Genomic DNA, 12,144 nt, shown 5'->3' with positions numbered 1-12,144 from the left:
ATGGTTTGAAGTGAAAAGAGGTCTGGTGGGGACTTATAGAGAACAGTAGAAGATTTCTGGAAGAAGAAGAAGCAGAAAAAGGATGGACGAAAGTAAACAATGCTGTGTGCTTCCTCCTTCAGTTTCCAGAATTTTGAAGTGATTATCGCGTTCTTGCATATTTAGTATTCCAGACATCGCGGGAACTACAGGGAAATATTTGGTAAGTGGGCTTACTTTCATCTAGTAACCATAGTTGCGGGAAGGATGTATTCCCTTAGGCTAGGCTATGATGACAGTCAGAACATGGAAGTGGCATCATTATGACCCGAATCGAATTCCTCGTTGATATATGAGACACAGACGAGTGAGTAGGATCAGCGAAAGTGTTTATTCTGAAAGGATGGGAAATGTTAGAGAGTAAGATCAGAGCATGCGCGGATTCAGTCGCAGCTCACAATGATTTTTTGGCAAAATACTTAAATATGTTTGGAGAAGTGTTCGTTTGTCACATTCTATGACGGGTGATGAGAGATTCTAGCCTGTTTTTATTATTATTATTATTATTATTATTATTATTATTATTATTATTATTATTATTATTATTATATTATCAGATCAGGACATTTGAAACAGGAACGAAAAAGGTTAAAGTTACATTCATATATATATATATATATATATATATATATATATATATATATATATATTATATATATATATACATATGCATACATATATATATATATATATATATATATATATATATATATATATAATGTGTGTTAATAAAAGAATGAAAACATTTCAGAATTACCAACCAAAAAACTTCCAGTGTAGAAACAGAAAACAATAATTAATAAATTTTAGACATCGCAAAACAAAACAGCTAATCCTGTAACATAAAAATGAGTCATGTTACATTATTCTTCAGCTTAAAATGTCACGTAGGCTAATAAAGGTTTAGTTCCTACCAGCGCTCTGCTCTCCAGATACCGATTCATTTTCCTCAAGAGTACGACATTGAATTAGAGGAAAACGAATGAATAGTAAAAAGGACTAATAATAGCAATACGAAGCAAAGGAAATAAATTAACATATCCAGCATAGACTTAAACGGGAAATTCATTTTAGACCCCAAAAAATATAAGGAAAGAAGAAAAATTCGACAAAGAAATATGAAAAGCCCACGAAAGTTATACCGCTCGACATAGGAAAACTCGACGCGAGGAAAATTATGGTACGTAACCTTCCCGGATAAGAGTGGAAAGGAGAGGAAGGAAGAAGAGAGTAAAAAGGCGACGAAATCCTTCGAAAAGGGAAGAGCCAGCCCAGCGCCATATATAAAAAGGAAGGGGTCTTTCAGAGCGAACGCATCCTCCCATATTTGCAGACTGCGTCGAGGTCAGTGATCAGTGACGAATAGGGAATTCTCTCTCTCTCTCTCTCTCTCTCTCTCTCTCTCTCTCTCTCTCTCGTGAAGGCTCTAAAGATGATAAATCCAGTGATATGGGATTTAGAATTATCACTTCTGTCCCATAGACATTAAGCTACAAATAACGTTTGATGTCAAATTCACTCAAACGCAAAATAAACATTCCGTTGGGGGTAGTGCCGGCAGTGCACCTCATGCGGTGCACTGTAGGCATCCCTTTGCAGCGTTCCTTCGGCCCCTAGGTGCAACCCCTTTCATTCCTTTTACTGCACCTCTTTTCATGTTCTTTCTTCCAGCTTTCTACCCTCTCTTAATAATTATTTCTTTTGCAGCTATTAGGTTTTCCTCCTGTAACCTCAGAGGTCCCAGCGCTTGGCCTTTGCCCTAAATGTTGTGTGAACTTATCTTAAACGACATTTGCTGCTTGATGTTTGTGAATATAAAAGAAAACAAATTCTCAGTGTATGTGACAAAAAATTCGATGCATTATGTGAATGTGAAAACGTTGACGAATGTGAACGAGGAGTTCTCTTAGAATGCGACGCCAGCCTCCAGTATATTATATCAATCAATTTCGTATCTTTACGGGCGACAGATGCGTGCACGAATCGGTAGTTATAGAAATACGTCTATGAGTCCATTATCTGATCATTTCAACATTGGAAAACATAAAAATTTTTCTTTGAATAACATCGATTATCAAAATTCATCCCCGTTATCTCGGAAGACAATTTGAAACCATTTGGTTAAGTAGTTCTACAATTTTTTTATTAATTCTATGTATATTATATATATATATATATATATATATATATATATACATATATATATATTATATATGGGGGGGATATATTATTTATTTATATGATATAATATATAGATATATATATAGATATATCATTGTGTCGCTTATTTCGGAGGTCAAGATCAAGGTCAGAAAAGTCAGGAGAAGAGATAGAACAATATGAATAAATAAATAAATAAATAAATAAATAAATAAGAATTGGGAGAACAGATGAACAGACCCTTCGGTACACTTTCAGAGTGAACAACTTACCCGTTTCAAAAAAAGCTAATTATAAATGACAAGTCTTTGACTTCATTACGTCTCATTAGCAGCGTAATTCTTTATGTGTTAAAGAGGCGCTCTTGATGAATAACTTACCCTTTCGAGGAGAATCCTGTGAGAATGCCTTCCACACTCTTCAGTCTCGAAGGGGGTTATAAGGCCCCTCAGTGCTCCTCACGCGGTATGTAGTATGCATTACTCAAGGTTCTCTGCAGCGTCCTTTTGGCCCCCAGCTGCAACCCTTTCATTCCTTTTGCTGTACCTCCGTTTATGTCTCTTACATCTTGCTATCCACCCTCTCCTAACAACTTTTTCATAATGCAACTGCAAAATAGGTTTTCCTCCTGTTACGCTTTTCAAACCTCTCTACTCTCAGTTTCCCTTCCCGTGCAGAATGACCTCATAGTAAATCCCAGCGCCTGGCCTATGGCCTCAGTTAATTATTCCCATTCAATTCTTTGCAACGTATCCTCAGTCACTGACGACACTCCTCTCCCCCAAAATACAGATGGCGAAGAGACCTTTCCTCAACTTGCTACTGACGGTGGCCATCGTGGGCGGGGGCCTGTTCCTGGGTTCCGCCCGGGCAGCTGAGGCAGAGGACGCTGATGAAGATGATGCCCGGACAGGGAGGATCTTCGCCTATTACTCCACCACCCAGGTCACCAAGCTCACGACAGTCACCATCACGGGACTTACCACTTGCTTCAGCACTGCTAGCCAGGCTGCCCAGGGCGCCTGTCAAGGTCGCAAGAAGAGGGTGATGCCTTCGTGAGTGCCTCCTCGTCCCTTCTCCTGGGTTGGGGTCTCTTGCATTAGAACAGAGGTGCTGACTCTGCTTCCTTCTGCTGCTGCGGCTGTCCCTGATGACACTTTTACTGATTCTGCTATTACTATTGTAATGCCTCTGCTACCATTACTGTAATGCTTGTGCTACTGCTACTGCCTCTGCCATCACTTATACTGCTGCCATTGCTTCTGGTATCACTCACACTGCTGCCAATGCCTGTGCTACCGCTTATACTGCCTCTACTACCACTACTGCTAATGCTACCTACTAATACTAATTCTACTACTATAAGAATTATATAAATGATGAACTCGGAAACCACGTATAGATGGGTCTAAAGAAGCTTTTGGATGCAGGTATGAAAATAATTTTTTCTATACCTCAGGTCAACAGCCACCCTTACTGTATGCACACAACATTTGTTCTCCACACCTGTTACTATTCAAAGGTATCAGGCTTATGAATTATCATTCCAGCATTGCAGGTCTGGAAACCCATGAAAAAGGTGCTGTTGTATTTTATCCTGGACTGCTAGGTGAAAAATTCATGCATGCCATGTCTGATCAATGTGGGACAGGCACTCCTATTAACAAAGCCTCATAATGGTAATAAACATAAGAAAATCTGACACTTGGAAATTTTGGATTTTTGACAGTGCCATCGATGCCGATCTCCTCAACATGGAAGTCGAGGGTCTGGATGGCAGCTTGGGCGAAGAATTCGAGGCTGGGGACCTCGTTAAGCGGGAGGCTCAGGATCCATCGAGAGAGGGCAAGAAGCTCACCATCTGGTCGACCAACTACACCACCATTACCGTCACATCCACTTCCATCCAGAGCCTGACGACCGTCTCTGCCACTGCTCTCTGTACCTACCCCAACCAGTCGCAAACATGCTTCGGTGGCTAATGGACTGGCGAGTTCCCCTTTGCTTCGTGGCAGTCCCTGGAGAATTCTTGCAGGTATATATCAATAGTTTTGTGTCCAGTAGTATATTCAATGAACTAGACCATGTAGGACATGTTTTCCACCTTCTGGAACTATGCACTAGAATTATTGTTACTGTTTACAACCAGTACATGTGGGATGGATATTTATCACCGTCGTGAACTTGGCCATGTAGGATAGATTTCCCTGTTGCAAACTAGACTATGAAGGATATATTTCCAAATCACAAACTGGAACATGTAGGATATATTTCCCTGTCTCAAATGGGAGTGTATAGGATATATTTTATTCCCAATCACCAACTAGAACATGCAGTATATATTTTCCTGTCAAACTAGCGCATGCACCATGTAATTTCCTGTCACAAACTAGACTATGCAGGATGCAGGATATATTTCTCTATCAAACTAAGCAAGTAGGATGTATTTACTGGTCTCAAATTGGAGCATGTAGGATATATTTCCCTGTCTCGAACTGGAGCATGTAGAATATGTTTCCCTACCACAAATTTAAGTATGTAGGGTATGTTTCCCTGCCACAAACGGGGTCAGGTATGATATATTTCCCATTCACAAACTGAAGCGTGTAGGATATGTTTCCTGTCACAAACTGAAGTATGTAGGATGTTTCCATGCCACAAACTGGAGCGTGTAGGATATGTTTCCCTGTCACAAACTGGAACATGTAGGATATATTTTCTAATTGCAAACTGCAGCATGTAGGATATATTTCCCTGTCTAAAAAACTATGTTACAAGAGGTTCAATGACTGGAGTACCTCAAGAAAGTAACAAAAGCGACACATTTTGGAATGTAGTCTCAGAGGCTTCTGTTGAAGTTATTACTTAAACCCTGCTGCCATATCTGTTGGCACTCTCCGGAGTGAATGATTGGATTACAAAGCTAAAACCAAGAATTTTTCCTCTGTATTCAAAGCTAAACAAAGTACGATTCAACGAGTTTTGAATCTGTTGCTTTCGATCTTACTAGATGTACCTCTTTCACAGGCGGACTGGTCTGGCAAATGGCAGGTAATCTGGAAGTTGAATTTAACTATCATAAGTGATTCACTGCCTCAAAGTATTGTATTCAAATTTTGTTTGTAATCTTTCAACGCCATGTGACGCTAAACACATTTTCAGCCCTCACAGCAGAAACGACATCAAATTCCGCCCCTTTCTTTGTACCGCAGGTGGGAAAGAAGTCTCCATCACATCTAGAACCAACACCTCAGAGTGACGAGAGACACACTTCTCTTGAAGGTGGTTCTCGTTGCCTTCAGGAGAAAGAGACCAGGGCCTCCCTGAGATGTGAGATACCGAGTACCATCTTGCCTTCGTTGTTCCGGCTGACTGTCTCTGTGACCAGGGCTGTGACTTATTCCAGGTCACAGTGCTGACTTCGTCCCTTGAAATCTGGTTTCTTGGACCTTAGTTATGTAAGTTGTTATTTGTAAGGTGCTCAGACTTTGTAACATATATAGTTATTATTTATTGTAAATAAAAATATCAGTTGACATTTATATCTGCAGAATGACCCCCAGAGAAAAGAATCGAGATGAATCAATAAAGAAACTGGTTGTGCTCAGCTTTATGCAAATGACATGTATTGCATGCAGAGTATTTCCCTGACCAAAAATCTTGGTTTCTTTGTAGAAGTGCAATGGTGATTTATCTCATGGAGCAGTATAAGTTTCACAAACACTAAGTTGGTATTTTTCACTCAAGAGGGTGTAGAGAGAAAGTTGGGTTTCAGCCTCCAGTAGCCTCACTGGAACAAAATAGTTCCTCGTTGGACGAGTGGTGTTCGTGCTCCGCTACCAATCCAGTGGTCGTAGGGGAGTAGTGCCGTTAGTGGACGTCATGTGGTGCACTGTAGGCATTACTTAAGGTTCTTTGCAGCGTGCCTTCGGCCCCTAGCTGCAATCACTTAAGTTCTTTTTACTGTACCTCCGTTCATATTCTCTTTCTTCATCTTACTTTCCACCCTCTCCTAACACTTGATTCATAGTGCAACTGCGAGATTTTCCTCCTGTTACACCTTCAAACCTTTTACTGTCAATTTCCATATCAGAGCTGAATGACCTCACAGGTCCCAGTGCTTGGCCTTTGGCATAAATTCTATATTCAACTCAACTCAACCCAATCCAGTGGTCCGAAGTTCGATTCTCGACTCGGCCAACGCGGAATCAGAGGAATTTATTTCTGGTGATAGAAATTTATTTCTCGATATAGTTTGGTTCAGATCCTGCCTGCATTAAGCCGTAGGTCCCGTTGCTAGGTGACCAATTGGTTCCTAGCCACGTAAAAATATCTAATCTTTTTTTGTGTCAAGAACTAGAATAACATTCCAATTCCTGAATTTTCCATGTTTTCAAGTTACTTCTCATGTTCACCTCTGCAGTGGATACTTGAAATAATCCATTTATGCAAATACATCTTCAAAATTCTAAAGATTTTTGTGTTTGTGGTATTAAAACATAATACCTCAGACATGACTGAATTGATGAGCTGAGCCTCTTGTTGTTTCAAAATGTCCAGCTGCTGAATACCTGGCCTGCTGGAAAGGGTAGGCCTCAGGCTGAGGTTTGGATCAACTGTCCAGCCCATTTTAACTCTTGTTTCGACATTTCCTCAGTCAAACGTTCAAAAGGTTAAGAATAAACGCTTCAAGGTTTTCATCATTTCATTTAACTTAAATACAGTATTTACATTGTTAAGACTCTGAGCACGTGGTAAAATTATTCCTTAAACCTAAACATGACGATGCAAGGTCAGCTGTCGGTAGTCAACGTCAATTCTGGATTATTGGGAACCTTTCCTTCGCAATGTCAACAGCATTGCAGAGGTAGATTTTCTGTATCTGATATGCTTAATCAAATGATTCTTGGGCTTCATGATGCTTTCAACTAATCTCCAAAAAAGTTTACAGAACTAAAAACCGATTGCAGTTAGGAGACAGACCAATCTGACCATGCAAAGTTCCTCTCAGATTACTTCAATGTCGTTGACTGCCTCAGGCGATGTTCTTTCCCATATCTCCGGCCATTACCCGACGAAGCAGCCAGCAGTGAGACCAGGTGCTGCACAAAGAGCCGAAGCGGAGACCGTGGTCCCGGCGAGGACCGAGGTGCTCGTGATGGTGATGGTGGAGAAGGCGGTCGACCAGATGGTCAGCTTCTTTGCCTGTCTGTGAGAGTCAGGGTTTTTCGCTCCCAAACCTAAATCCTTTCCAGTCTCTTCCAGACTTCCATTTAAGGTTCCATCCTCATCCAGATCCTCGGCGCCTAACCTGTTGTTGGTCAAAGCATTCAAAGTTTGGTTAGTTTAGGGCAATAACAACGCCTTCAGGCCTCCGCTGCCAATTCCCACAAGATATCTTCACACATGAAATTCAAGAACACTTGAGATTTCACAACTCATGACTAATGTTAGATTGGTAAGCTGAATAACTTAGTACTGTAGTACACCAGTTGCGGTCGCTAAGGACATCGTCCAAGGATATACCAGTTCCAGAACTTACTGTGTACTGCGCAGGAACATTCGCTTCTTGCGCCCAAGGCACGCTGGGGTGGTTGTCGTCGAAAGGCAGGTGTAGAGGCCTGTGATGGTCGTGGTAGTTAGCCTGGTCTGGGAGGTGGTGGAGTAAAAGGCAAATATTCTCGCGTCTCTGTTGCTCTCTTCACTTGCCGACCCGGAAGATAAGAAGCCCACCAGAAGTAAAGGTATGATTGCCCACATCTCTGAAAAATTGAAGGAACTGTGGTCAGTCTTGACATTTGTGGAGTCCCTGATGAGGTAAAATCTCACTTCATTCGCATTGTTGGGGGGAACCTTGAGTTTGCTATACTGAAGGTAACTATGTGGATAAGGTATGCTGTTTTAAAAGGTATATTCGTGATACAGGACCATAGCTATTCAAACGAGATGACTATATTAGCAGCATGTATAAAGATACGCGTTAAAAAGAATGATTAAATGCCACACATCCAAAAAAAACGCGATGACTTGATCTATCACACCAAATTTACCGAGATGTTAGAAATGTGTTAGAGTATCCACTGAGCTTTTTGAAAGACATCTTGTTGGAGGAGACTCTTGTTGGTGTTGGTTCACAAGATCACAAGATCGGCCACATCAACCACAGGTTTTAGTTTACCAGAGTTAAAAATCTAAACAATTTGCTACCGGTTGAAACAGCTTAAATTCATCTATTTTATGATAACCACTGGACCACGAGGACACGGTCAAATGTTTGATATTATTTAGCTCTTTCTGATGTGCTGAGCACGGGTTCGAATCCTGCCACGGGGCTGAGAAAATTGCTCATGTCTTTTTCTCATCTTGACCTTAGGTTTCTTGGTTACGGTCGCATCGTAAAGTACGAAAAAATCAAGAAGTAAGCAGGTTATTGTTGTTGTTAAAAATGTATACGTAAAAAAAGTGGCTCGTAGTTTGTAGTATATACTGATCTTGTCTGGATTCTACAACTTACTACACTTATTTTGGGATGAAAATAACTTGATTATTTTCACCAGACTTGAATGATTCTCGTAGTCTGCGTTGTTCCCTTACGGAAAATCTTAAGAGATGAATAAATTTTTAGAACACTTAAACGAGCTAATGGATGTCAGATATTTCAGCAGTGTCCTAGACACTAAATCCTCCAAAAACAGCTAACTGCTGACACAGAATAATGAAAATAATCAAGAGTTGGAAACAGCACGACGATGAGAATCAGAAGAAGAAGAAGAAGAAGAGCTGGAGTAATTAGTAATTCGTAAATATTGAATCCAGAAAGACAACAGAACGTTCCTTCCAGAGAAGAGCATCTCTGGTGGAAGTTCGTGATGGTCTGTGGTGAGTTTCGTCAGAGTGAAATGAAGTTGAAACGACGAAGTTTTCCAACAAAGACGTAGAAATATTCTATTATTTCTCCGCCAGACCTTGGGAGACGTGTGGCTACAATCGATTCTACGTTTGGTTGAGGAGATGAAAATGTAAACAAGAGAAGAGAATGACATATAAGGTCACGGTGCTTCGAAGTAACCCAGATTATTCAACAGTTATGTTTTAGTTCGCAAGATTTCTTGTCAACAACGAGGTACCATTATTCCCATGATAATGAATTAATCATGTAACATATATGTGTATATATATATATATTTATTACTATATATACATATAATAATATATAATAATAATAAAAAATTAAAATATAATCATAATATATAATAATAATAAAATAATAATATATATAAATAATAATATAGATAATAAGAATAATAATAATAATATAATAATAATGAATAATAATAAATAATAATTAATAATAATATAATAATAATAATAATAATAATAATAATAATAAATAATAATAATAAAAGGAGCCCATAAAAACGCCAAAATATAGAAAGTAAGTACTACTATATTTCAGTCTGATTGCTGTCTCTCTCTTTAGTCTCAGAAATATAGTAGTACTTACTTTCTATATTTTGGCGTTTTTATGGGCTCTTTTTATGAGATGGAATTCTGTTGTAACAGAACATTTTTAACAATCATATATATATATATATATATATATATATATATATATATATATATATATATCTTCAGCATTCTATCAAAGGGACAATTCGCAGTTTCTATATCATCTAATTTGTGAAGTGAAGTAGATGGGGTTGTGGTTGGTTAGATTTCATTGCTCTTTTAGCAACTTTCAGCAAGACTGTCACACAATACCACTTCATAAGTGCAGTATATTTTCTTCCGAATTTGTCGTTGTCAGACGAATGAAATAAGTTTCCTTTACCCTTCGAAAGGCCTACAGTAAAGTTCTAGTCTCATTCTAATGCTTAGAACTGAGTTTGTCCTGTGTAAGGTTAGGTTTAGTTGGCACCAGGTCCTCTGTGAGATTAAATTAGGCTGTATACTTGTTCTGCAAATGCTTAAATCAGTATATTTGTCATTTTTTAAACGTTAGTTTAAGCTAATTTGTCCTGTGTGAGGTTAGTTTAGGCTACGCATGTCAATTCAAAGGACAAGTTAGGCTGCATGAAGCCCAGTTAGGGATACAGCTGTGATATGCAAAGTTGCGTTGGGCTACACACAAGACATGTGCATGCTTAGGATGCACATGTCTTGTGCAACGTTGAGTGTGGCTATATAGCTGCATGACCCCTTAGACTAAGTTAAGTTCATCATGGCTGTCATTCAGAAATATCTCCCAGAATATCTGTGCGGTGTAACAGAGAGAGAGAGAGAGAGAGAGAGAGAGAGAGAGAGAGAGAGAGTCTCCTCAGGTGGATAATGTGGAAAGCCATTTTCACATTGAGAAACTGAATAATTAGAAAACTAGGTAATGGGAAATAACTGGAAATTTCTATAACTTATTCCTGGACCGTGTCTTAAGAAAAAATCGATTGATGTTTAAACCAATTTCTGTGATAATGTTGAAATGTTGAATAACGCGAAATAACTTTTTTTGTAAACTAACTACTGTGAAAGACCCTGTATTAGACTTCAGCTATATGAAAGGCAGTTTCTTTTAGAACTTACGGTTAACCGAATGTAAACATTTAATCAGATAGATATTTACTGATGCTTTTTAACCGAATGTAAGCATTTAATCAAATAGATATTTACTGATGCTTTTTAACCGAATGTAAGCATTTAATTAAACAGAAATTTACTGATGCTTTTTGACCGAATGTAAACATTTAATCAAATAGATATTTACTGATGATTTTTAACAGAATGTAAGCTTTTAATTAAACAGATATTTACTGATGCTTTTGAGGTCTGGAACCAGTTTCAAAAACATTTCATTTAATCTAAAGTCAATTTTTTTTTGTCAAAATGTCTGGAATCTCAAAATTGTGATGTAAGAAATTTCGACGATCTGCGATTCTAAGTTTGTAAAGCACTTATCAGAATGTTTAAATATATATAAGATTTAACATGAATTCTAAAAGACTTAGTAAAATGTATAATATAATATTAAAGTTTTGAGAGGCCGTTTACAACTTCAGAATGATCTATAGCACTCGAAGATTAACGAGATATAGACATACAGGGTGTCCATAAAGTCCCAGTACATCACAAGTATTTATGGCTTGTAATGGTACTGGGACTTTATGGACACCCTGTATATATATATTTTTTTTGGGGGGGAGGAGAAATTTCTTCACAAAACCAGAAATATCATTATAAAGAAGGAACCTCGAGCGTACCACTTCCCCTAATGCTTCTGGTGAGACAGGAGGATACCTTTTTTGCGAGTCTCCCTTGAGCGAAAGCACTATCGAAATACGAAACAAGTCAAGTACTGAGGTCTTTCTGGATCTGGCCGAAGTTTATATATCGTCGGACGGATGCGATCGTCTTTCCTGCGCATGAGAACTATCTCTCTCTCTCTCTCTCTCTGTACGTGCAATTTCCGGCTGTGACTTGTCGGTTCAGGAAAGTCTGACTGAAATACCTCTGCGGTATTGGAGAAGAGAATCTTCACGATAATCTTAACTCAACTCCTTTGAAAAATGATTCCCTGGCAAATTTTAGACCTATATACGTCTAAGGAGTTGATGGGTGTCGACGAAGCTTCGATGAAAGCAAAATTGGGACGCGGAAGACGATCAAAAAGGGCTCTTTTCTTTTTCTACAGCTCCTTAACCCAAGTCGAATACTTATCGGTGTTTTTTTTTTTTTTTTTTTTTTTTTTTTTTTTTTTTTTTTTACTACCAGCGTCGCCGGCAGGTAATGCAAGCTTTCCTCGTAGGTCACATCGCTCAGTCCTTTCTCCGACTTCGCGCAGGAAAGTCCCTCCAAGTCAACGAGTTTACTCCAAGAAGAAGAACATTGTCGAGGGCGAAGGTTGTCAAGCAAACGAAGATGCGATCTGTGTTCGTCAGTATCCGGAGACCACCA

General features: G+C 38.9%; 2 protein-coding genes across 4 annotated transcripts; one reads left to right on the top strand and one right to left on the bottom strand.

Annotated features, from left to right (window-relative positions):
- The first annotated feature begins 93 nt into the window (after positions 1 to 93).
- LOC135201309 (uncharacterized) lies at positions 94 to 5,735 on the top strand. 2 transcript variants are annotated; one of them, XM_064230171.1, is made up of 4 exons: positions 94 to 202; positions 2,992 to 3,254; positions 3,929 to 4,234; positions 5,412 to 5,735. In XM_064230171.1, the coding sequence occupies exons 2-3, from the start codon at positions 2,992 to 2,994 to the stop codon at positions 4,179 to 4,181; spliced, it is 516 nt and encodes a 171-aa protein (XP_064086241.1). In that variant the 5' UTR covers positions 94 to 202; the 3' UTR covers positions 4,182 to 4,234; positions 5,412 to 5,735. The 2 variants fall into 2 exon arrangements, with proteins under 2 accessions (XP_064086241.1, XP_064086240.1); XM_064230170.1 differs by lacking the exon at positions 94 to 202 and adding an exon at positions 1,280 to 1,383.
- A 1,151-nt stretch (positions 5,736 to 6,886) lies between these two features.
- LOC135201622 (uncharacterized) lies at positions 6,887 to 11,569 on the bottom strand. Of its 2 annotated transcripts, none has more exons than XM_064230680.1 (3): positions 11,451 to 11,569; positions 7,742 to 7,961; positions 6,887 to 7,510 (listed from the first exon to the last, which is right to left on the bottom strand). In XM_064230680.1, exons 2-3 carry the CDS (start codon positions 7,957 to 7,959, stop codon positions 7,267 to 7,269), a joined length of 462 nt encoding a protein of 153 aa, XP_064086750.1. In that variant the 5' UTR covers positions 7,960 to 7,961; positions 11,451 to 11,569; the 3' UTR covers positions 6,887 to 7,266. The 2 variants fall into 2 exon arrangements, with proteins under 2 accessions (XP_064086750.1, XP_064086751.1); XM_064230681.1 differs by having other exon boundaries at positions 11,488 to 11,569.
- Positions 11,570 to 12,144: the final 575 nt, after the last annotated feature.

This window comes from Macrobrachium nipponense, chromosome 28, assembly GCF_015104395.2.
Source record: "Macrobrachium nipponense isolate FS-2020 chromosome 28, ASM1510439v2, whole genome shotgun sequence".
In the NCBI taxonomy this organism is placed as follows: Eukaryota; Metazoa; Arthropoda; class Malacostraca; order Decapoda; family Palaemonidae; genus Macrobrachium; species Macrobrachium nipponense.
This window is presented reverse-complemented; position numbering and strand designations above follow the sequence as displayed.